General features: G+C 43.7%; 1 protein-coding gene across 1 annotated transcript in view; it reads left to right on the top strand.

Annotated features, from left to right (window-relative positions):
• Nucleotides 1-21,880, top strand: part of cdc16 (cell division cycle 16 homolog (S. cerevisiae)) — a 44,020-nt gene that overhangs the window by 9,369 nt on the left and 12,771 nt on the right. Inside the window, exons 6-14 of the mRNA XM_041198487.1 lie at nt 2,561-2,720; nt 6,370-6,464; nt 7,573-7,706; nt 8,264-8,343; nt 8,783-8,832; nt 10,100-10,173; nt 12,022-12,147; nt 16,890-17,042; nt 19,278-19,341. Coding sequence (XP_041054421.1) covers nt 2,561-2,720; nt 6,370-6,464; nt 7,573-7,706; nt 8,264-8,343; nt 8,783-8,832; nt 10,100-10,173; nt 12,022-12,147; nt 16,890-17,042; nt 19,278-19,341 — 936 coding nt within the window. The remainder of the gene's footprint in view (nt 1-2,560; nt 2,721-6,369; nt 6,465-7,572; nt 7,707-8,263; nt 8,344-8,782; nt 8,833-10,099; nt 10,174-12,021; nt 12,148-16,889; nt 17,043-19,277; nt 19,342-21,880) is intronic.

The following is a 21,880-nucleotide window of genomic DNA, read 5'->3' as shown; positions in this document are numbered from 1 at the left end:
TTGTATGGATGTACCAGTGCCTTTGGCAGGTTCATTGTGCTTTATCCCTGATTTATAGATCTGAAAATTTGGTTAGCTTTCTTGACTGCTGCTGCACTCTGTCGCTATCAGTGAGCTCTCAACCAACACCTCCAGATCCATGTATGTTGTCCGACAGCCGCCTGGGTGATATTACCATTCCCATTATCTTACATTTGTCCACAGTTAGTGCCAGTTTCCACTCACCAGCACAGCTTCCATCTATTCACGCCTATTTCTATTTGATTCGTCCGTTCACTTTAATTTTATTCTCACCTCCCCTCTCCCTCCAAACTCCAGTTTAGTGTCTACAACTGTAGATAGTTCTGTTTCTGGCCCCAACCCCAAATGTTGAATGGATTGTGAATGGAGTGGTGTCAACTTTTCAAGGAGTCACTAGTGGGACGGCACTGAAGTCACTGCTGGAGCCATTGGTGTTTGTATCATTTGTGTTGACAAGCATATTGTTAATTGTATGTCAATTGGGTGTTAGTCTAGGTGGAGGGCATTAATTGGGGTGCCATGTGTGTGTACATAAACATATATAGTGCGTGTGTAAGACTGCAGTGTTCTATCCATCACCACATGGCTATCTGAGTTTTGCCATAATGATGTCATACATGTATGAACAGACATCAACAAACTAAAGGTGATGGATCTAGCAGTGGAATCCTATCATTGATTCCTTGCCATGTCACAGTCACCTCATTCACTTCCTTCTGTTTCCTTCTGTTAACCTGCTTGGACTTTGAATTAGTGACCATCTATCCTGATGGTTCTTTGAAAACTCCCCCAACTACGTGGTCCTAATTCATTCATCTTGGGTAAAGCAACAAGTAACTGCAGAAATAGGAAAGGAGGAATGGAGGAAACAAGGTCAAAATGGAATTTCAAATGTGAAATTCAAATATTTGCGATGAGCAGATACCAACTATTTTTAAGTTTTTGATAATTAATGAAAATACTGCATTGGGCACCGGTGGGGGGGGCGGGGGGAGAACAGTTGATCTCTGACATTTAATATATTCTTGCTAAGTTGCAGCTTTAACATGACTCCCGAGTTAAGTTATACAAAATTCCTCTTGTAAGCTCAAGAAATGTACTGATCTTCCATTAATGGTTCCCAACATATAACATGGCAACTCAACTGATGACCTGAATAATTTGATACAAGAGAGTATCTTAATAGTTTCTCAGGTAAATATATTAGTCAGTGCATACAAGAGGGGACACAGTCTTAAAACAAGTGAAGAAGGCACTCAATAGAGCACATATCTCCACCACACTGTGTAACTCAGCTACAATTACACAGTGCTTTTTCCCTGCATGGTTGATTCTCTAACTACAAAGCTGAAAAAATAAATCTTTTTATTTTTACTATTTTTATTCATTCTTGGGATGTGGGCTTCGCTGGCTGGGCCAACATTTATTCCCCATCCTTAATATCCTTGAGGGTGGTGGTGAGCTGCCTTCCTGAACTGCTGTAGTCCCTGTGGTGTGCATACACCCACAGTGCTGTTAGGGAGGGAGTTCCAGGATTTTGACCCCGCGACAGTGAAGGAACGGTGATATATTTCCAAGTCAGGATGGTGAGTGACTTGGAGGGGAACTCCCAGATGGTGGTGTTCCCATGTACCCGCTGCCTATGTCCTTCTAGATGGATTTGAAAGGTGCTGTCTAAGGGGCCTTGGTGAGTTCCTGCAGTATTAAGAGGTTCCATCTTAAATGGGCAGGCCTCAGACCAATCCATATCCAACAACTTGTTCTGAAAACTCTGCTCACGTTTTGACAGCCGTGACAAATTGCACCACAGGTGCTGAGACCATTGATGACATTCGAAATCAAACGTCGCACAAAAAGAGTCAATTCTTCCTATCTCCCAATGTTAAAGGATCCTTTTTTCAAAAAAAAAAGTTCCAGGATTCAGGTCTTCATTTACAGCAAAACTAATCAGTTCTTTCTTGAACCATACACCATCTGTGAACCAAGTTTCATTGAAACCCATCTATTTGTTTTTGAGAGATATTTACCAACAGACTGATGGGCCAAAACATCACATCCACCCACTTTCACTGGTGGGGGTAATTAGGGTGAGTCCATTTTGGAGCAAAATCAGGAAACACTTGTTCCCACAAAGGGTAGAATCAATTCGGAATTCTGTCCCCCCCAAAAGGCTGTGGATGTTTGGTGGGGTGGGGGGTGGTGTGGGTGTGGGGGTGGCAGTTGGAGCTTTCAGGACTAGTTAGGCAACTAAGTGGAGTTGAAGCATCGAAACCATGTTCTAATTGAATGACAGAACAGACTCAAGGGGCTGAATGGTTCCTATCCTTCTAGGAGAAGGGATGGTGGTTAGTTTATTGGCATGTTTCAGTATTTTGAAATACTTGTGAATTTATATTGTACCAATTGTAATTTAAAAATAAATTCTGCTATTAATAGTGCAAAGCACCTGATGTGCGGGTGATTTGGTTTGATGTGCGTTCATTGACATTTGTTGAACGATATTGATTGCATTTTAACCTCCTGAAATGTTTCCTGTTAGATCAAGAGCTCTATTTGCCTTTTGCGAGGAAAGATCTATGATGCTATGGATAACCGACCCCTGGCCACGAATAGCTACAGGGAAGCACTGAAGCTTGATGTGTGTTGCTTTGAAGCATTTGATCTATTGACGTCACACCACATGCTGACAGCACAGGAAGGTATGAGCTACTTGTTACTTTGCTGCTGTTTGCTTTGGCTTCTGAAACTTGCTGTGGTCAGATATCAAATTTATGGGAGGTTTGGTCCATTCAGACGTTTGTAATAAATTCTACATCTTGATCAGGCTCAGAGCCTGTCCTTCAGATTTCATGTTTCAAGGGCCTTTCTCAGTTTCATTCCCCGTGCTGTAGAGTTACTAAGAGAAACTTTTCAGCTAATCTCGTCACAGACAAAACGCCAACAGGATTGGCCACGATCTAATTACCAAGTGTTTAAAGCACAGAAACAAGCCATTTAGTCCAAGTGGTCTGTCTATGCTCCACATGAGCCTCGTCCCTTCATTTAATCCCATCAGTATATCTGATTCTTTCTCCTTTGTGTGTTTATCTGGTTTCCCTTTAAATGAATCTATCAGTTGAATGGTGAGACAGGCTCAAAAGGCTGAATGGCCTGTTCCTGCTTTTCTAGGAGAAAGAATGGTGGTCAGTTGACCTTTAGTGGCTATGGTGCATATCTTCCAGTGCAAAATTAAAATGAGGATAACCAGGTAGCTGAAATGATTCGAGGCACGTTAATGGATTGAAGATTTAGCCACAAAACAAATTACTTGTACTAAAAACAAAACAACTGCAGATGCTGGAAATCCAAAACAAAAACAGAATTACCTGGAAAAACTCAGCAGGTCTGGCAGCATCGGCGGAGAAGAAAAGAGTTGACGTTTCGAGTCCTCATGACCCTTCAACAGAACTAGGTGAATCCAAGGAAGGGGTGAAATATAAGCTGGTTGAAGGGGTGGGTGGGTTGGGGGTGGGGGTGGTGGGGGGAAGGGGGGGGGGAGAAGAATGGAGGGGGGTGTTGTGGTTGTAGGGACAAACAAGCACTGGGGGTAGAAGCAGATCATCAAAAGATGTCACAGACAACAGAACAAAAGAACACATAGGTGTTGAAGTTGGTGATATTATCTAAATGAATGTGCTAGTTAATAATGGATGGTAGGGCACTCAAAGTATAGCTCTAGTGGGGGTGGGGGGAGCATAAAAGATTTCAAAATATTTAAAATTAATGGAAATAGGTGGGAAAAGAAATATCTATATAATTTATTGGAAAAAACAAAAGGAAGGGGGAAGAAACAGAAAGGGGGTGGGGATGGAGGAGGGAGTTCAAGACCTAAAGTTGTTGAATCCAATATTCAGTCCGGAAGGCTGTAAAGTGCCTAGTCGGAAGATGAGGTGCGGTTCCTCCAGTTTGCGTTGGGCTTCACTGGAACAATGCAGCAAGCCAAGGACAGACATGTGGGCAAGAGAGCAGGGTGGAGTGTTAAAATGGCAAGCGACAGGGAGTTCTGGGTCATTCTTGCGGACAGACCGCAGGTGTTCTGCAAAGCAGTCGCCCAGTTTACGTTTGGTCTCTCCAATGTAGAGGAGACCACATTGGGAGCAACGAATGCAGTAGACTAAGTTGGGGGAAATGCAAGTGAAATGCTGCTTCACTTGAAAGGAGTGTTTGGGTCCTTGGACGGTGAGGAGAGAGGAAGTGAAGGGGCAGGTGTTGCATCTTTTGCGTGGGCAAGGGGTTGTGCCATAGGAGGGGGTTGAGGAGTAGGGGGTGATGGAGGAGTGGACCAGGGTGTCCCGGAGGGAACGATCCCAACGGAATGCCGACAGGGGGATGAATGGAAGATGTGTTTGGTGGTGGCATCATGCTGGAGTTGGCGGAAATGGCGGAGGATGATCCTTTGAATGCGGAGGCTGGTGGGGTGATAAGTGAGGACAAGGGGGACCCTATCATGTTTCTGGGAGGGAGGAGAAGGCGTGAGGGCGGATGCGCGGGAGATGGGCTGGACACAGTTGAGGGCCCTGTCAGCCACCATGGGTGGAAAACCTCGGTTAAGGAAGAAGGAGGACATGTCAGAGGAACTGTTTTCGAATGTAGCATCATCGGAACAGATGCGACGGAGGCGAAGGAACTGAGAGAATGGGATGGAGTCCTTACAGGAAGCGAGGTGTGAGGAGCTGTAGTCGAGGTGGCTGTGGGAGTCGGTGGGTTTGTAATGGATGTTGGTGGACAGTCTATCACCAGAGATTGATACAGAGAGGTCAAGGAAGGGAAGGGAAGTGTCAGAGATGGACCACGTGAAAATGATGGAGGGGTGGAGATTGGAAGCAAAATTAATAAATTTTTCCAAGTCCCGACGAGAGCATGAAGCAGCACCGAAGTAATCATCAATGTACCGGAGAAAGAGTTGTGGAAGGGAGCTGGAGTAGGACTGGAAAAAGGAATGTTCCACATACCCCATAAAGAGATAGGCATAGCTGGGGCCCATGCTGGTCCCCACCCCCTTTCTGTTTCTTCCCCCTTCCTTTTGTTTTTTCCAATAAATTATATAGATTTTTCTTTTCCCACCTATTTCCATTATTTTTAAATATTTTGAAATCTTTTATGCTCCCCCCCACCCCCACTAGAGCTATACTTTGAGTGCCCTACCATCCATTCTTAATTAGCACATTCGTTTAGACAATATCACCAACTTCAACACCTATGTGTTCTTTTGTTCTGTTGTCTGTGACATCTTTTGATGATCTGCTTCTATCACTGCTTGTTTGTCCCTACAACCACACCACCCCCCTCCATTTCTCTCCCCCCCACCCCCCCGACCTTAAACAAGCTTATATTTCACCCCTTCCTTGGATTCACCTAGTTCTGTTGAAGGGTCAGGAGGACTCGAAACATCAACTCTTTTCTCCGCCGATGCTGCCAGACCTGCTGAGTTTTTCCAGGTAATTCTGTTTTTGTTAAAGTACTTGTACTCATTGGCTAAATGTTCTAAGGATCAGTTGTGCTCAAATATGAGAGGTAAATCATAAGACTGTGGTACTGAACTTGCTGGATGGGAGCTTGGATGTCAGAGCTGGGACTATAACATTTATACAGCCAATTCTCCAACCCGTACTCCCGACCCTACAGGCTCTGATCCCCATGAGACTCTGCGGGGCCACTTCTCTAACCAATGCTCTCTGCTGCTGAAGTCCCATTTGTCTGCAGAGGAACCTCACTTAAGACATTCCTGTTTAATTTAGGCTTTTACCAGATTAGCTAAAGCTCGAATCTTGGTAAAAATTTAGCATCGACAAATTTTGAGGTAATTGATACAGAAATCAAATTAAAGAGTGGTTGTTGGTTGGAGGTACGCCATTTACAGAGTGTGTCTCTCTAAAGAAAAGTTTGCAAGTGAATAAAGACTAGACTCCTATTCACCTGGAAAAACTCAGCAGCTCTGACAGCATCTACGGAGAGGAATACAGTTAACGTTTTGAGTCCGTATGACTCTTCAACAGAAGAGACTTCTGTTGAAGAGTCATACGGACTTGAAACGTTAACTGTGTTCCTCTCCGTAGATGTTGTCAGACTTGCTGAGTTTTTCCAGGTATTTTTGTTTTTGTTTTGGGTTTCCAGCATCCGCAGTTTTTTGCTTTTATCCTATTCTTCACCACCTGGCTGACTGAAGTGTAACAGTGCATTGAGTTAAATAGTGAAGGGGCAGAGCTGAAAGAAACCTATGACGTAGCAATTAAGCAATATGAGAACGGCCAGTTGCAATGACAAGGGCTATGCTGGTGCTGATAATCACATTTAAAACTTTCTTTCCAGAAAAGGAACTGCTTGAATCGTTACCTTTCAATAAACAATGCACTGAAGAAGAACGTGATTTGTTGTACTTTCTGTACAAAAATAAATTGAAAAAGGTAAATGCACCATTTATTTTAATGAGTCAGATTTTTGTGGAAAAATAATATTTGCATGTTTGATTATTTGTTTTTCAAGGATATATTTATAAACTATTTGTTCATCTTGCTGCGTGTAAGTACCCCCTCTTCAGGTGAAGTATGGAAAGTGTGGGGATAATGAGACCAGGGCACTCGGATGTTTTTAAGTTGCACATTCGGCCTGTATTTTTATATTTCTATTCTAAATTCTTGTGTCAACATCCACTGAGGGAACTGCCTGAACAAACTTTTGGCACTGTAATTACATCATCCAGCCAGTAGAGGTGCAGCTGTACCTCCATTGGCAAGAGCATGTAATTACAGCACAACAACTTGCAGTTGCTTAGAAAGCCTTCACAGAGATGCAATCCGTCAAAAAAAAAATGGCGTTGAGCCAAAGAGGAGATATTGGGGGATCCAAAATCTTGATCAAGGAGGGTCTTAAAGGAGAAAGGGGGAGATGGCGAAATTTAAAGAGGGAATTCTGGAGCTCGAGGGTCCAGGAAGAATGTGGGTCAGTAAGGGCAGGGTGGATGAGTGAGTGCGAAAATACACCAGGTTCAACAGATATGCTGATGCCTACCCTACTTCACTGCCATCTCCCTCAGCCAACCACCTCCCCACCTGTCTCTGTGCTGTCTCAAATGCTTGTGCAGCATCCGTTCTTGGATGAACTGCCGTTTCCTCCAGCCCAAGGTTGGGAAAGCCAAAGCTTCAGACTCCACCATAGATTCCTTACCCTCTCCACCAATCCCCCTCCACCAATTCCCCTCCATGATGTACTTTGTTGGGTTGCACCAGACTGTTTGCAACCTCTGTATTTGCAATAACTAGAACATGTTTGTATAAGCAGCTTCTATTTATAAATAGTGGAAATGTAGACAGAAGATGCAATAATTCATATTGGCTGTTTGGAGAGGACATATTCAAAGTATATTTCTTTAGAACTAGGTATCAGTAGTTTCATATCAGTTTCCCTCTCTCGTAAACTGTACTGTCTTTCAATAGCTTGGGTTCCTATTCCTTGGGTAATACAAAATATCATCCTTGCTTTTACATTGTCACCATCTTATTTTTGTTCCAACAGTATAATAAACCGAGTGAGACAGTAATTCCTGAGTCAATAGACGGGCTGCAGGATAATCTGGATGTTGTGGTGTCTGTTGCAGAGCGGAATTACTACAACTGTGATTTTAAGACTTGTTACAAACTCACTTCGATGTAAGTACAGTTTGCAGGTCACGAATAAAATCCTTTACAACCAATTAAACACTTTTGAAGTATAGTCACTGTTACATGTATGCATTCCTGTTGTAATGTAGGATACAGGGCAGCCGAATTTGGACAAAAAGATCCCACAAACAGCATCTGCTGATAAGTAGGTGATCTGCTTTTGGTGATGTTGGTTGAGGGATAAATATTGGCCAGGATACTAGATTGAACGCCCCTGCTCCTCTTCAAAACAGTGGCATGGGATCTTTTACGTCCACCTGAGAAAGCAGACAGGGCTTTGGCTTAATGTCCCAATCGAAAGACAGCTCCTCTAACAGTGCAGCACCTCCTCAGTATTGCACTGGACTGTCCAGCTGCATTCTGGGCTCAAGTTGCTGGAGTGGGACTTGAACCCACAACCTTTTGACACAGAGGTGAGAGTGCTACCTACTGGTTTAAGTGAAGCTGAAGAATATTCATAATTGTTTAAAAAGTAATTGTTTGTACACAGGGTTAATGTCAAAAGAACAGATGTAACCTTAACTTTGGTGTATGTTACTTGATAGGGTGATGAATAAAGATCCCTACCATGCAGTTCTCCTTCCAGTGCACATTGGAACATTGGTGGAATTGAACAAAGCAAATGGTAAGAATTGAGTTAAACCTTTGTTCTGACATTTGTTTTTTTTCCCTAATTTGACTTCAATTGAACTCAGAATCCTCCCTACAAATCCCACCAGTTTCACCCACGTCTGCAACTTTCTTAAGGCTTATGATCCCTCTGCCTCTCCCTCGTTCTGACTGTGTCTCCCTGTCCTAGTTTCCCTCTGTTTCAACATTGGCAAAAGAGCCTTTAGTCACCTCTACCCTTCTCAGTGGAACTCCTTCATCTTCTCTGCTTCTTTCTCCTTCTTTAAATGCCAGTGGCAGTTCCTATATTTTATCAGCTTTACTTGAGAATGACATGAATGTTCTGTTGGATCTGATTCTGTTTCTGTGATTTTCTCACTGATGATTTTTCTGATTGTAAAATAAAATATTTGCATACACTTAATTTTTATTTACATTTTCTTTCTGATTTTCAGAACTGTTCTACCTTGCGCACAAGTTGGTGGATTTATATCCCAATAATCCAGTAAGTAGCTGGACTCATTGTTAATGATTTCCTTTTTATAATTTCTTTTACCAGTTTTCTCCTCTCCTGAAGCTGCTGATTTCTTTTTTTATTATTTGTTGATGGGATGTGGGCATCACTGACTAGGCCAGCATTTATTGCCCACCCCTAATTTCCCTTGTTCAGAGGACATTTTAAGAGTCAACCACATTGCCTGGTCTAGAGTCACATGTAGGCCAGACCAGGCAAGAACCATCTCCCGTGGCAGGATTCAAACCCAGAGCATTACCCTGGTCTCTGGATTACCAGCCCAGTGACAATACCACCACATCACTGCCCCCCTCCGCTAATTTGCTGCGAAATGGATTCCAAGGGCTCCATTCAGAATGGCCATTCATTCAAATATGTACCTTGATAATGTCAGCAAGTTATTTGACTACACGAGGCATCAGAAGTGAGCTGCAGTGTTCCCTTTAAGGGGTGTGTGGCCCCACAGGAAGCGGGACATTATTGTGCAGTGCAGTAAACAAGCTGTGCTACGATTAAAGGGAACCTCGGCCACATCCTCCCTGTTACTTGATTTCTGCACACTTGCATTTCCACCATACCTGCCACTAGACAGTAATTAGGATGGGGATATCCCAGTTGATATTTCCCTTCCTAACCTAGAGCTATTGAGGTCAGTTGAGCCCGTTACCACCCAAGCACTGACCAATGATCAATTCTGGGGACCATGTGAACTCCTGTGGCTCATCTTCCCACTGATTGAGCTTTTGTGAAATCATGTATGCCTTTTCAGTTACATGGAGAGACCAGTCACTTGCATTGATTTCTCTGGGGTGCAGACAGTGCTCTGGGCTGCTATCTGCACGGCCTATGTGCTTTCTTCCTTGTTATCATCGAACAGCACCGTGCGGACTGCTGCCAGTGACATTGTTTGTCCCCAGGGAATCACTATAAGTCTGTACTACACCAACAAATTTCTCCTCTGGATTTACAGCACAGAAACAGGCCATTTGGCCCAGTTGGTCCATGCTGGTGTTATGCTCCACATGAGCCTCCTCTCACCTTACTTCATCTCACCCTATCAGCATATCCTTTTATTCCTTTGCCCTTCATGTGTTTATCCAGCTTCCACTTAAATATATGTATGTCATTTGCTTCAGCCTCTTCCTGAGGTAGAGAGTTCCACATTCTCACCACTCTCTCAGTAAGGAGGTTTCAGTTCCAGTGTGATTCACTTTAAACATTAACTTTCTCGGTACTGATGGTTGTGATTTGTCCACAGGTGTCTTGGTTTGCGGTGGGCTGTTATTACCTCATGGTCGGCCACAAGAACGAACATGCCAGAAGGTATCTCAGGTGAGAGCGTTAGCAGTGTTATGGGGTAGTTTACTGTGTCCTTTTGCTTTTCAAAAACCTACTTCTCATTTTCTTTGTTCATGTTCTCAATTTTGAGAATAGCTGCTCTTTTCTGATATTCCATTTTCCAGTAAAGGGCACATTCATACCAATGTTTCATAATGTCATTTTTACACGTACAAGTGTATGTAATTTATTGAGAGTAATCTTAAAATTAGAGGCAAGCCATTTGGGAGTGAAATCAAGAAACACTTTTTCACACACAAGGGATAGTAGAAATCTGGAACACTCTCCCAAAAAGGGAGAGGCTGAGGGTGGGTGGCAGGGGTGGGGGTGGGGTGAGGTGAGGTAGGGGTTGATGGGAAATTTGAGTTTGATAGATTTTATTGGGTAACAAGAATATGGGTAAAGGAACCAAGGCGGGTAAATGGAGTTAGGTACACATCAGCCATATTCTAATGTTGCTCGCCCCAGATTACCCTTGAACTCTGTAGCTTGCTTGGCTGTTTCAGAGGACAATTTAGAGTCACACGTAGGCCAGACCAGGTGAGGATGGCAGATTCCCTACAGGGCATTAAGTGAATGGCTTTTTATAACAATCAATGATAGTTTCATGGTCACCATTACTGCCGAGCTTTCAATTTCAGATTTTTTAATTGTATGTAAATTCCACAAGCTGCCCTGGTGGGATTTGAACCTGTGTGCCCAGAGCATCAGCCTGGGCCTCTGGATTACTAGTCCAGTGACATAACTATGCTACCAGTAGTCCTCATGCCCAGAGGGTGAGTTGTTGCCCAGAGGGGATAGTTTGTAGTGAGTGATTGTTTGAGAACGGCCTGATGTTTCACCAATTTACCCACCCTGAAGAATACACATAGAGATCTCATTGGTATGCTGTTGGAAAAATGTCCTTTTCAACGTTATGGTTTTGTTAAGATACATTTATGTATTGATTCACATGATCACTTTTTGTGTCCAAATATTATTTAGAGCACTGGGGGAGTTCAAACATAATAGTCCTCTTCAAAATGTAGTAAAACTAACTCAAGTGCTGCTGCAGAAACAGAATAACAAACTCAGGAAACACTGCAGTGTTTTTGGTTTATTGTCAAAACCATCTTGCAGAAATGAGGCTGTGATCTCTCTTTTTAAATATTATCCTGAATTGAATAATAACTGGTGTAAATCTGGTTTAATGCATTGTCCTTGAGGGTATCATTGCTATAAAAGTGTTCATGTCCACTATAATTACCTCACACTAGACAGCAGTAGTCAGTACTTGTTATACCTCCTAGAAGCAGTGTTCAGGCTATTTAAAGGACGAGACAATTTGCTGCCAAATAATATGTTTGAGATTGCCAGAAATTCCAGAATGAGGGGCCTGGGATTTGGCTTAACTGAGCAAAAGTACACATCAGAGACACATTTTCAACACCCAAGTTTGACAGATGTTTGTTGGGCAAGGCTATCAAGGGATATGAGTACAATGCAGGTGATAGAATGAGGTATTGATCAGCTATAATCTAAGTGAATGGTGGGACAAGCTCGAGGAGCCAAATAGCCTCTTCCTATTTCATACATGGGACATGCAATGACTTGAAGCTATTGACTGTTTGAACTTGTTAGAATTTTGCAGAGTAGAAGTTGTGTGCTGGCTTTCTGAAGAATGATCCTATTCGTTAACCCTTTTATATTTAAAAACTATTCTTGGAACCAATCCCCTGTTCCTCTGGAGTTAAATTTGTTTCCTAATCTAAGCCCCAATTCACTTATGACGTTTACAGCAATCGCTGTTAAATGGGACCCCATTGGCTTGTTTTTCTAATCGGAGTTGTTCTAACCCTTCAGTAAAGCCACCACCCTTGAGCGAACCTATGGGCCAGCATGGATCGCCTATGGCCATTCCTTTGCAGTGGAAGGAGAACATGACCAGGCCATGGCTGCCTATTTCACAGCTGCACAGCTAATGAAAGGGTAAGTGTTGGCTGTCCATTGGAATCATCAAACCTCAGTAAATGTTTTAACACCAGTTAGATTGTTCAACTTGCTGGTGATCTCCATCAGATTTTTTGATTTCAAACGAGCAGTATTTTTGGTTAAAAACAAAAACAGAATTACCTGGAAAAACTCAGCAGGTCTGGCAGCATCGGCGGAGAAGAAAAGAGTTGACGTTTCGAGTCCTCATGACCCTTCGACAGAACTTGAGTTCGAGTCCAGGAAAGAGCTGAAATATAAGCTGGTTTAAGGTGTGTGTGTGGGGGGCGGAGAGATAGAGAGACAGAGAGGTGGAGGGGGTTGGTGTGGTTGTAGCGACAAACAAGCAGTGATAGAAGCAGAATATCAAAAGATGTCAACAACAATAGTACAATAGAACACATAGGTGTTAAAGATAAAGTTGGTGATATTATCTAAACGAATGTGCTAATTAAGAATGGATGGTAGGGCACTCAAGGTATAGCTCTAGTGGGTTTTTTTTTTTATTTTATATAATGGAAATAGGTGGGAAAAGGAAAATCTTTATAATTTATTGGGAAAAAAAAAAAAGAGAAGGGGGAAACAGAAAGGGGGTGGGGATGGGGGAGGGGACTCACGACCTAAAGTTGTTGAATTCAATATTCAGTCCGGAAGGCTGTAAAGTCCCTAGTCGGAAGATGAGGTGTTGTTCCTCCAGTTTGCGTTGGGCTTCACTGGAACAATGCAGCAAGCCAAGGACAGACATGTGGGCAAGAGAGCAGGGTGGAGTGTTAAAATGGCAAGCGACAGGGAGGTTTGGGTCATTCTTGCGGACAGACCGCAGGTGTTCTGCAAAGCGGTCGCCCAGTTTACGTTTGGTCTCTCCAATGTAGAGGAGACCACATTGGGAGCAACGAATGCAGTAGACTAAGTTGGGGGAAATGCAAGTGAAATGCTGCTTCACTTGAAAGGAGTGTTTGGGTCCTTGGACGGTGAGGAGAGAGGAAGTGAAGGGGCAGGTGTTGCATCTTTTGCGTGGGCAAGGGGTTGTGCCATAGGAGGGGGTTGAGGAGTAGGGGGTGATGGAGGAGTGGACCAGGGTGTCCCGGAGGGAGCGATCCCTATGGAATGCCGATAAGGGGGGTGAAGGGAAGATGTGTTTGGTAGTGGCATCATGCTGGAGTTGGCGGAAATGGCGGAGGATGATCCTTTGAATGCGGAGGCTGGTGGGGTGATAAGTGAGGACAAGGGGGACCCTATCATGTTTCTGGGAGGGAGGAGAAGGAGTGAGGGCGGATGCGCGGGAGATGGGCCGGACACGGTTGAGGGCCCTGTCAACGACCGTGGGTGGAAAACCTCGGTTAAGGAAGAAGGAGGACATGTCAGAGGAACTGTTTTTGAATGTAGCATCATCGGAACAGATGCGACGGAGGCGAAGGAACTGAGAGAATGGGATGGAGTCCTTACAGGAAGTGGGGTGTGAGGAGCTGTAGTCGAGATAGCTGTGGGTGTCGGTGGGTTTGTAATGGATATTGGTGGACAGTCTATCACCAGAGATTGAGACAGAGAGGTCAAGGAAGGGAAGGGAAGTGTCAGAGATGGACCACGTGAAAATGATGGAGGGGTGGAGATTGGAAGCAAAATTAATAAATTTTTCCAAGTCCTGACGAGAGCATGAAGCAGCACCGAAATAATCATCGATGTACCGGAGAAAGAGTTGTGGAAGGGGGCCGGAGTAGGACTGCAACAAGGAATGTTAAGAGAGCATGAAGCAGCACCATCCGCAGTTTTTTTGTTTTTATCTCTGTGTTTTGGATTTCCAGCATCCGCAGTTTTTTTGTTTTGGATTTCCAGCATCCGCAGTTTTTTTGTTTTTATCTCAGTATTTTTGGTTTTTTGCCATCAAGTGCTTTGTTTCAAACCTTGCTCGCTGCCATAATCTGCCAACATGGTCTTCAAACCTGATGTCAACACCCCTTTTTTTGAAATAACAAGCCTACTCTTCACACATGTATTTTTCCAACTACCATCCATTTCCAATCTTCCAACCAGTGTCAGCTTGGCTGAGTTGGGAGCACTTTTTCCTCCAAGCCCGAAGGTATGGATACAAGCTCCACTCCAGGGTTTGAGTATGCAGTTTGAGCTGACACTTTGGTGTGGTACTGAGGGAGCGCTGCACTGTTGGAGGGTGCCTGAGAGCCAGGGTGCCAGATGAGATATTAAACAGAGTCTCTGTCTACCTGTTTTGGTGTAAAATATCTTGTGACACCAGTTTGAGTCGGAGTGGGAAGTCTGCAAGTGGTCAGCATTGCAAATGTAGCACACTTCAAAATAATCAAAGTGCTTTGGGAAATTCCCAGGATGAGATGAGGCTCTAAACAAAATCAAGTTTGTTCAGTTCTCAAGTCCTGGATCATTTCCTTGCAGTTATACCCCCAGCCTGCCCTGAAATGCTACTCATCTACATTTTTATACATTTATTCAGGGTCAGGATATTTAAAAGTCGTCTTCTTATCGTGTCCACAGGCAGGATATACATGGCCCAGCCAAACCTGGACACATTTTAAAGTAAATGATGTAGAATTATAGAATCTCACAGAACAGAGGGAGGAAATTCTGCCCATGAAGAGCTGTCCAATTTAGTCCCACGTCCAGCTTTTTCCCCCATAATCCTGCAAATTATTCCTCTTCAAATACATCTCCCATTTCCTTTTAACATTCCTGAGGAACCTGATTCCACCGTCCTTTCAGGTGGTGTGAAGAAATTTATCCTCATTTCCCCTCTAAAACCACTTGGCAAAATAGCTAGATCCATGACTCTAGTTAATGACCCATTTGTCAGAAAACAGTTTCTCCTAATTTACTCTATCAAAATCATTCATAATTTTGAACACCTCTACCAAATCTTCCAATAACCATCTCTACTGTAAGGAGAACAACCGCAAGTTTTTCCAGCCTCTCTATTTAACTGAACTCCCTCATCCTTGGTATTTTTCTGGTCAATCTCCTCTGTACCCTCTCCAAGGCCTTGACATTCTTCTTAAAGTGTGGTGTCCAGAACTGGCCACAATATTCAAGCTGATGCCTAACTAGTGATTTGTAACGGCTTTGCAAAAGTTCTTTGCTTTTGTATTCCGTGCCCCTAGTTATAATCAACTTATCAATTTGCTCAGAAAAACTCAGCAGGTCTGGCAGCATCGGCGGAGAAGAGAAGAGTTGATGTTTCGAGTCCTCATGAACCTTCCACAGATCTGTGGAAGGGTCATGAGGACTCGAAACGTCAACTCTTTTCTTCTCCGCCGATGCTGCCAGACCTGCTGAGTTTTTCCAGGTAATTCTGTTTTTGTTTGGATTTCCAGCATCTGCAGTTTTTTGTTTTTATCAATTTGCTCTGCCACCTTCAAAGATTTGCATGTATGCTCTCCCACAGAAACTGGCTCTCTTGCCATTGAGTATTTTCACTGCTAATTTTGCTTTGTCCATTTTCATAATTATGTTAAGCATAAGCATAACACTTATGTTAAGTGTTACGATCAGTGTCAGCAAGGTGTTTTCCTATTACAACCCACCCTGGTCTAGATCCAGCATTGCTTGCTTCCTTGTTGGCCCACTCATTAAGGAAATTCTTGTCCATATTTTAAGAGTTCCTCACCTTACCCACCTTTTACTCTGTTTTGCCCCACCCAGTCTATAATAGCATAATTGAAGTTTCTTCCTACTACCACCTCATTATTATAACATTTATCTGCAATTTGTGAAAGGTTTGCTTCTCTTCTTCCTCTCTCTATAGTAACACCTAGTAATGTAACAGATTATTTTCTGTTCCTTAACTCTATCCAAATAGATTCCATCTCTGAACCCTCTGGTATATTGTTCCTGGGTAAAACTGTAATATTATCCTGATCAATACAGCCATGCACACCTCAGCCCTGTCCCCTTCCTCTGTTTTCTTTTCCGCTTCCCTATCTGACCTGAATACATTCTAACCAGGAATGTTCAGTTACCTTTCCTGCCCATGTTTAAGCCAGATCTCTGTTACAGCCATTATATCATAACCCCCTTATGGTAACTTGTGCCTGTAGCTGGTCAAATTCATCCTCACATTGAGGCATGTGCCTTCCAGCACCATGCTAGATGGCTTTGCTTTTTCCTTCTATCTTAATTCCAGCTTTGTTGCTGTTTGATCCCTCTTTTTGATGCACCTTGCCTCTCCTTTCTTCTGCATACTGGTACCCCTCCCCTTGTCAAATTAGTTTAACTGCACCGCACCCCCTCCCAAGGCATTAGGTGCAACCCATCTGGTTGAACAGGTCCCAGTGACCCCAAAGTCTGAGGCACTCCCTCCTGCACCATCTCTCCAGCTACAAGTTCATCTGTACTATCTTCCTGTTTCTGTACATACCAGCACATGGCATTGGGAGTAACTCGGAGGATACCACCTTTGAGGCCTTGTTCTTTAATCTTTTACCTATCTTCTGAAACTTTGTGTGTTGGGCCTCACCTCTTTTCCTCTTTATGACATGGGTTAAACCAATTGATTTGAGTTAACATTTGTCTAATATTTTTAAAAAAATGAAGTTCAAGTTAATTCCAAAAAAATCTGTGTGGCCATGGGTCAGTTTTTGTGTGGACAAAGCAAGGTTTGGTTTGTAGGTATTTCTGTGCAAGGTTTATAATGCTGTTTTGTATTCACTGGTTTTGATTTTATTTATACCTTCAGAGGATTGCAGTGTTACAGAGATTTTGCATTCTGTTGGCCGCAGGTGTCACTTACCAATGTTGTATATCGGACTCGAGTATGGACTAACCAACAATTCCAAACTGGCAGAGAGATTTTTCAGTCAAGCTTTGAGTACGGCACCCGAGGACCCGTTTGTCCTTCATGAGATGGGAGTGGTGGCTTTTCAAAATGCAGAGTAAGTAGGTGAAAATTTCCCACTGTACATACACGTCAGCTTACAAATTACACAGTAAATCAAGCTTCATTAAATCGAATTCTTTCAGAAATTCAGGGTGATCAAGTAGAGAGAATGTGTGGATTTTAAAGAAATGTTTATTTCGCTGCCATACAGGAGAGTTTTTAAAATATTTTAGAATTCCTAGTCGGGGAAATGAAATTCGTAGAGTTGAGTTCAGGCACCAACATAGACACCACAAGTCAAATGGCTGCTTTCTATTTTGTGCATGCTGTCTGGGTATCCAAGTCTCTATCACTCTCATACTTTCTCTTTTTCTCACAAACTGTGTGTCACACTGGCTATGTCTCTCTCTCGCTCTCTCTCTCTCACGCCATTCCACGCTAAATACCTCTCATCCTTTTATCTTTTTTTGTCACACTTGGTGGCTGTATTAATGCCTAACACCCACAGATCATGAAAAATTATCAAACATTTGTTCATGGGAAACACAAGACAGGCCTGGAACCCAAGCGAGGTCAAAAACCTAACTTATTATATATCCATATGCATTGCCACTTACAGTTAATAAAAGAATTAAAGGGATGATGAGCATTTTTTTTAACGCAGCGAGTTATGATGATCTGGAGTGTGCTGCCTGAAAGGGCATTGGAAACAAATTCAGTAATTTGCAGCTCAAGAAGGCAGCTCACAACCATCTTCTCAAGAGCAATTAAGGTTGAGCATCAAATGTTGGCCTTGCCACGATGTCTACATGCAATGACAAAAAGACTTTCAAAAAGGAATCTGGTAAATCCCACAAAAGGAAAAATTTGCAGGGCTATGAGGAAAGAGCAGGGTGAATGGGACTAATTGGACAGCTCTTTCAGAGAGCCAGCACAGGCACGATGGGCCAAATGGACTTGCGTTGTAAAGTTTATGAACTGATAGGTGATTATATAAGTGTCCTTGTTGGTAGGCTTCTTGTTACTTGAACTGAAAACACGAAATACAAGTCAATCTCCTGTATTGTTCTGTACAGAGTTGAACACTCATGTAGTTATCAGGTGAAGCAAGATTAGGCACTGAGGTAAACTGCGCCATGGACACTTAATGTAGGGAATCCAAAACTGAGGGATAGCAATATAAGATAGTCCCGAATAAACCCAATAGGGAATTCAGGCGAGAATGGTTAGAATGCAGAATTCTCTGTGTAGGGAGTGGTTGAGGCAAATAGCATAGATGCATTTAAGAGGAAGCTAGATAAGTACTGAGGGAGAAAGAAGTAGAAAGATATGTTGGTGGGGTGGGAGGAGGCTTGTGTAGAGCATAAACCCAAATATTGAGCAATTAGATTGAATGACCTATTTCTGTGCTGTAAATATTTAGTAATTCAATATTGATTTGTTCACATTTTCTAATTGAAACTGCTGTAATTTCATTCTCCTGTCACTGAGAGAACCTGCTACAGTGAAAGAGAATGAGGAAAAGACAGAGGAAGGTGGAGCAGCAGTGAGGTGAAATAGGAGCAGGGAGGTGTAAGACACAGAATTAAGTTGCACAAGTTTAAATCAAAAACAAACATTTAAATTTGAAATTTGAGTTGTAAATTCACTTGCTTTTCCAGGAAGATGGCAGAACACAGCATGTGCATTAGACTTATCAGCTATCTCCTAACCCATCAATCCCGAGGGACTGCCTGAGACAACAACAGTTCAGGGGATTTCAGATGGGATTTGGATAACTATTTAGGAAAGAAAAATTTGGAAGGAGTGGGACTAATTGAATTGCCCTTTCAGAGAACCAGCACAGGCATCAAGGGCTGAATGGCCTGCTTCTGTGTTGTATGATTCTATAAAATTGGTACCCGGTAGTCAGATTGTGTATTGCAGCATGATACATTGACAGAAGCTAAACAAATTCTTTAAGACATAATAGGGTGGTGGGGGGGTGGGAATTTTCACAAAAAATGTGACAGGCAATAGAGAAATCAAGTGATTAATAGAGAAAACATTTGCAAAAATAAGGTCTTTAACATAATAATGATGAGATAAAAAGATTTGTCATGCCAGAGGTTCCGAACCCACTGCGAGTTCTAAAGAAGAGTCATACGGACTCGAAACGTTAACTCTGTCTTCCTCTCCACAGATGCTGTCAGACCTGCTGAGTTTTTCCAGCAGTTTTTGTTTTTGTTACTGAATCCACAGTTGGCTTCTAACTTGTCCGCTGAAATTAGTTTAAATAATTTTGTTTCAGCTGGAAGGCTGCAGAGAAGTATTTTCTGGACGCACTAGATAAAGTGAGAGCAATTGGAAATGAGGTAAAGTGTATATTTTCTGTTTCCAAATAAAAAGAACTTTCACAAGCTGGATTTCGGTGTGTCTCACCAAGTCAGACCAAGTGACTGTGTCGCGATTTGTGTAAATGGCTGTGCTGATGCATTGTTCTGCCTAGGCAGAGCAGTGTGTCAGTCTGAATGTTTGATAAGTCTGCCTTTGAACTGCATTCATTTCGAAGTGACTGAAGCGTGTGGGTATAGAATACAGGTGTCACACCCATACCGAAAACGTATAAATAATATATTTATATGATGATCCATCTCGGTCTCCTCCAAAGGTCCCCATCATCATAGATGCCAACCTTTAGCCGATTGATTCATGTGATATCAAGAAAAGGCTGAAGGCACTGGATACTGCAAAGGCTATGAGCCCTGACAACATTACAGCAATAGTACTGAAGATTTGTGCTCCAGAACTAGACACGCTCCTAGCCAAGCTGTTCCAGTACAGCTTTAAGATTAGCATCCACCCGACCATGTGGAAATTGCCCAGCTGTGGCCTGTCCACAAAAACAGGGCAAATCTAACCCAGCCAATTACCACCCCATCAGTCTACTCTCCATCATCAGCAAAGTGATGGAAGCGATAGTGCACTTATTTAGCAACAACCTTGGCTCAGTTTAGGTTCTGTCAGGGCCACTCAGCTCCTGACCTCATTACAGCCTTGGTCTAAACATTGTCAAAAGAGCTAAACTCAAGAGATGAGCTGAGAGTGACTGTCCTTGACATCAAGGCAGCATTTGACCGAGTGTAGCATCAAGGAGCCCTCGCAAAACTGAAGTCAATGGGAATCGGGGAGAAACTCTCCGCTGGTTGGAAGCATACCTAGCACAAGATTTGTGGTTGTTGGAGATCAATCATCTCAGTCCCAGGACATCACTGCAGAGATTTCTCAGGGTAGTGTCCTAGGCCCAACCACCTCCAGCTTCATTAATGATCTTCCCTCCATCATAAGGTCAGAATTGGGGATGGTCACTGATGATTGCACAATGTTCAGCACCATTCACGACTCAGATACTGAAACAGCCCACGTCCACATGCAACAAGACCTGGACAACATTCAGTCTTGTGGCAAGTAACGTTCGTGCCACACAAGTGCCAGGGAATGACCATCTCCAACAACAGAGAAGCTAACCATCTTCCTTTGACATTCAATGGCATTACAATCACTGAATCCCACTGTTAACATCCTGGGGGTTCCTGTTGACCAGAAACTTAATTAGACCAGCCATATTAATACTGTAGCTACAAGAGCAGGTCAAAGACTGGGAATTCTGTCTCCCCAAAGCCTGTCCACAACCTACAAGGCACAAGTCAGGAGTCTGATGGAATACTCCCCACTTGCCTGATTGAGTGCAGCCCCCGCAACACTCAAACTCAGCACCATTCAGGACAAGGCAGCCCACTTGATCAGCACTGCCACCACCACCATCCATCACTGATGCACAGTAGCAGCAGTGTGTACCATCTACAAGATGCACTGCTGCAACTCACCAAGGCTCCTTAGACAGCACCTTCCAAACCCCTGACCTCTACCACCTAGAAGGATGAGGGTAGCAGACACATGGGGAACACCACCACCTGTAAGTTCCCCTCTGAGCCACACACCATCCTGACTTGGAAATATATCGCTGTTCCTTCACTGTCACTGGGTCAAAATCCTGGAACTCCCTTCCTAACAGCACAGTGGGTGTGCCTACACCACATGGACTGCAGCAGCTCGAGAAGGCAGCTCACCACCACCTTCTCAAGGGCAATTAGGGATGGGCAATAAGCACTAACTGAGCCAGCGATGTCCACATCCTGTGAAAGAATTTTTAAAATTGCAATTTAAAAAACATTTAAACCATATTACTTCAGGATGATGTTGAACTTTTGAATACGAGGCAGCTACAGGACTGTGACTGCACTTCAAAGCAAATTTATTGTACATGGCAGATCTGAAATATAATCTTTCTTTCTCCCTCGCCTCGCCTCCCCTCATCCCCTCCCCTCATCCCCTCCCCTCCCCTCATCCCCTCCCCTCATCCCCTCCCCTCCTTCTTCCCTCGTCCCCTCCCCTCCTTCTTCCCTCGTCCCCTCCCCTCTTTCTTCCCTCGTCCCCTCCCCTCCTTCTTCCCTCGTCCGCTCCCCTCCTTCTTCCCTCGTCCCCTCCCCTCCTTCTTCCCTCGTCCCCTCCCCTCCTTCTTCCCTCGTCCCCTCCCCTCCTTCTTCCCTCGTCCCCTCCCCTCCTTCTTCCCTCATTCCCCTCCCCTCCTTCTTCCCTCGTTCCCCTCCCCTCCTCCTTCCCTCGTTCCCCTCCCCTCCTCCTTCCCTCGTTCCCCTCCCCTCCTCCTTCCCTCGTTCCCCTCCCCTCCTCCTTCCCTCGTTCCCCTCCCCTCCTCCTTCCCTCGTTCCCCTCCCCTCCTCCTTCCCTCGTTCCCCTCCCCTCCTTCTTCCCTCGTTCCCCTCCCCTCCTTCTAACCTCGTTCCCCTCCCCTCCTTCTTCCCTCGTTCCCCTCCCCTCCTTCTTCCCTCGTTC

This window comes from Carcharodon carcharias, chromosome 11 (assembly GCF_017639515.1).
Source record: "Carcharodon carcharias isolate sCarCar2 chromosome 11, sCarCar2.pri, whole genome shotgun sequence".
In the NCBI taxonomy this organism is placed as follows: Eukaryota; Metazoa; Chordata; class Chondrichthyes; order Lamniformes; family Lamnidae; genus Carcharodon; species Carcharodon carcharias.
Note: the sequence above shows the minus strand (reverse complement) of the source record. Positions and strands in the feature narration are given on the sequence as shown.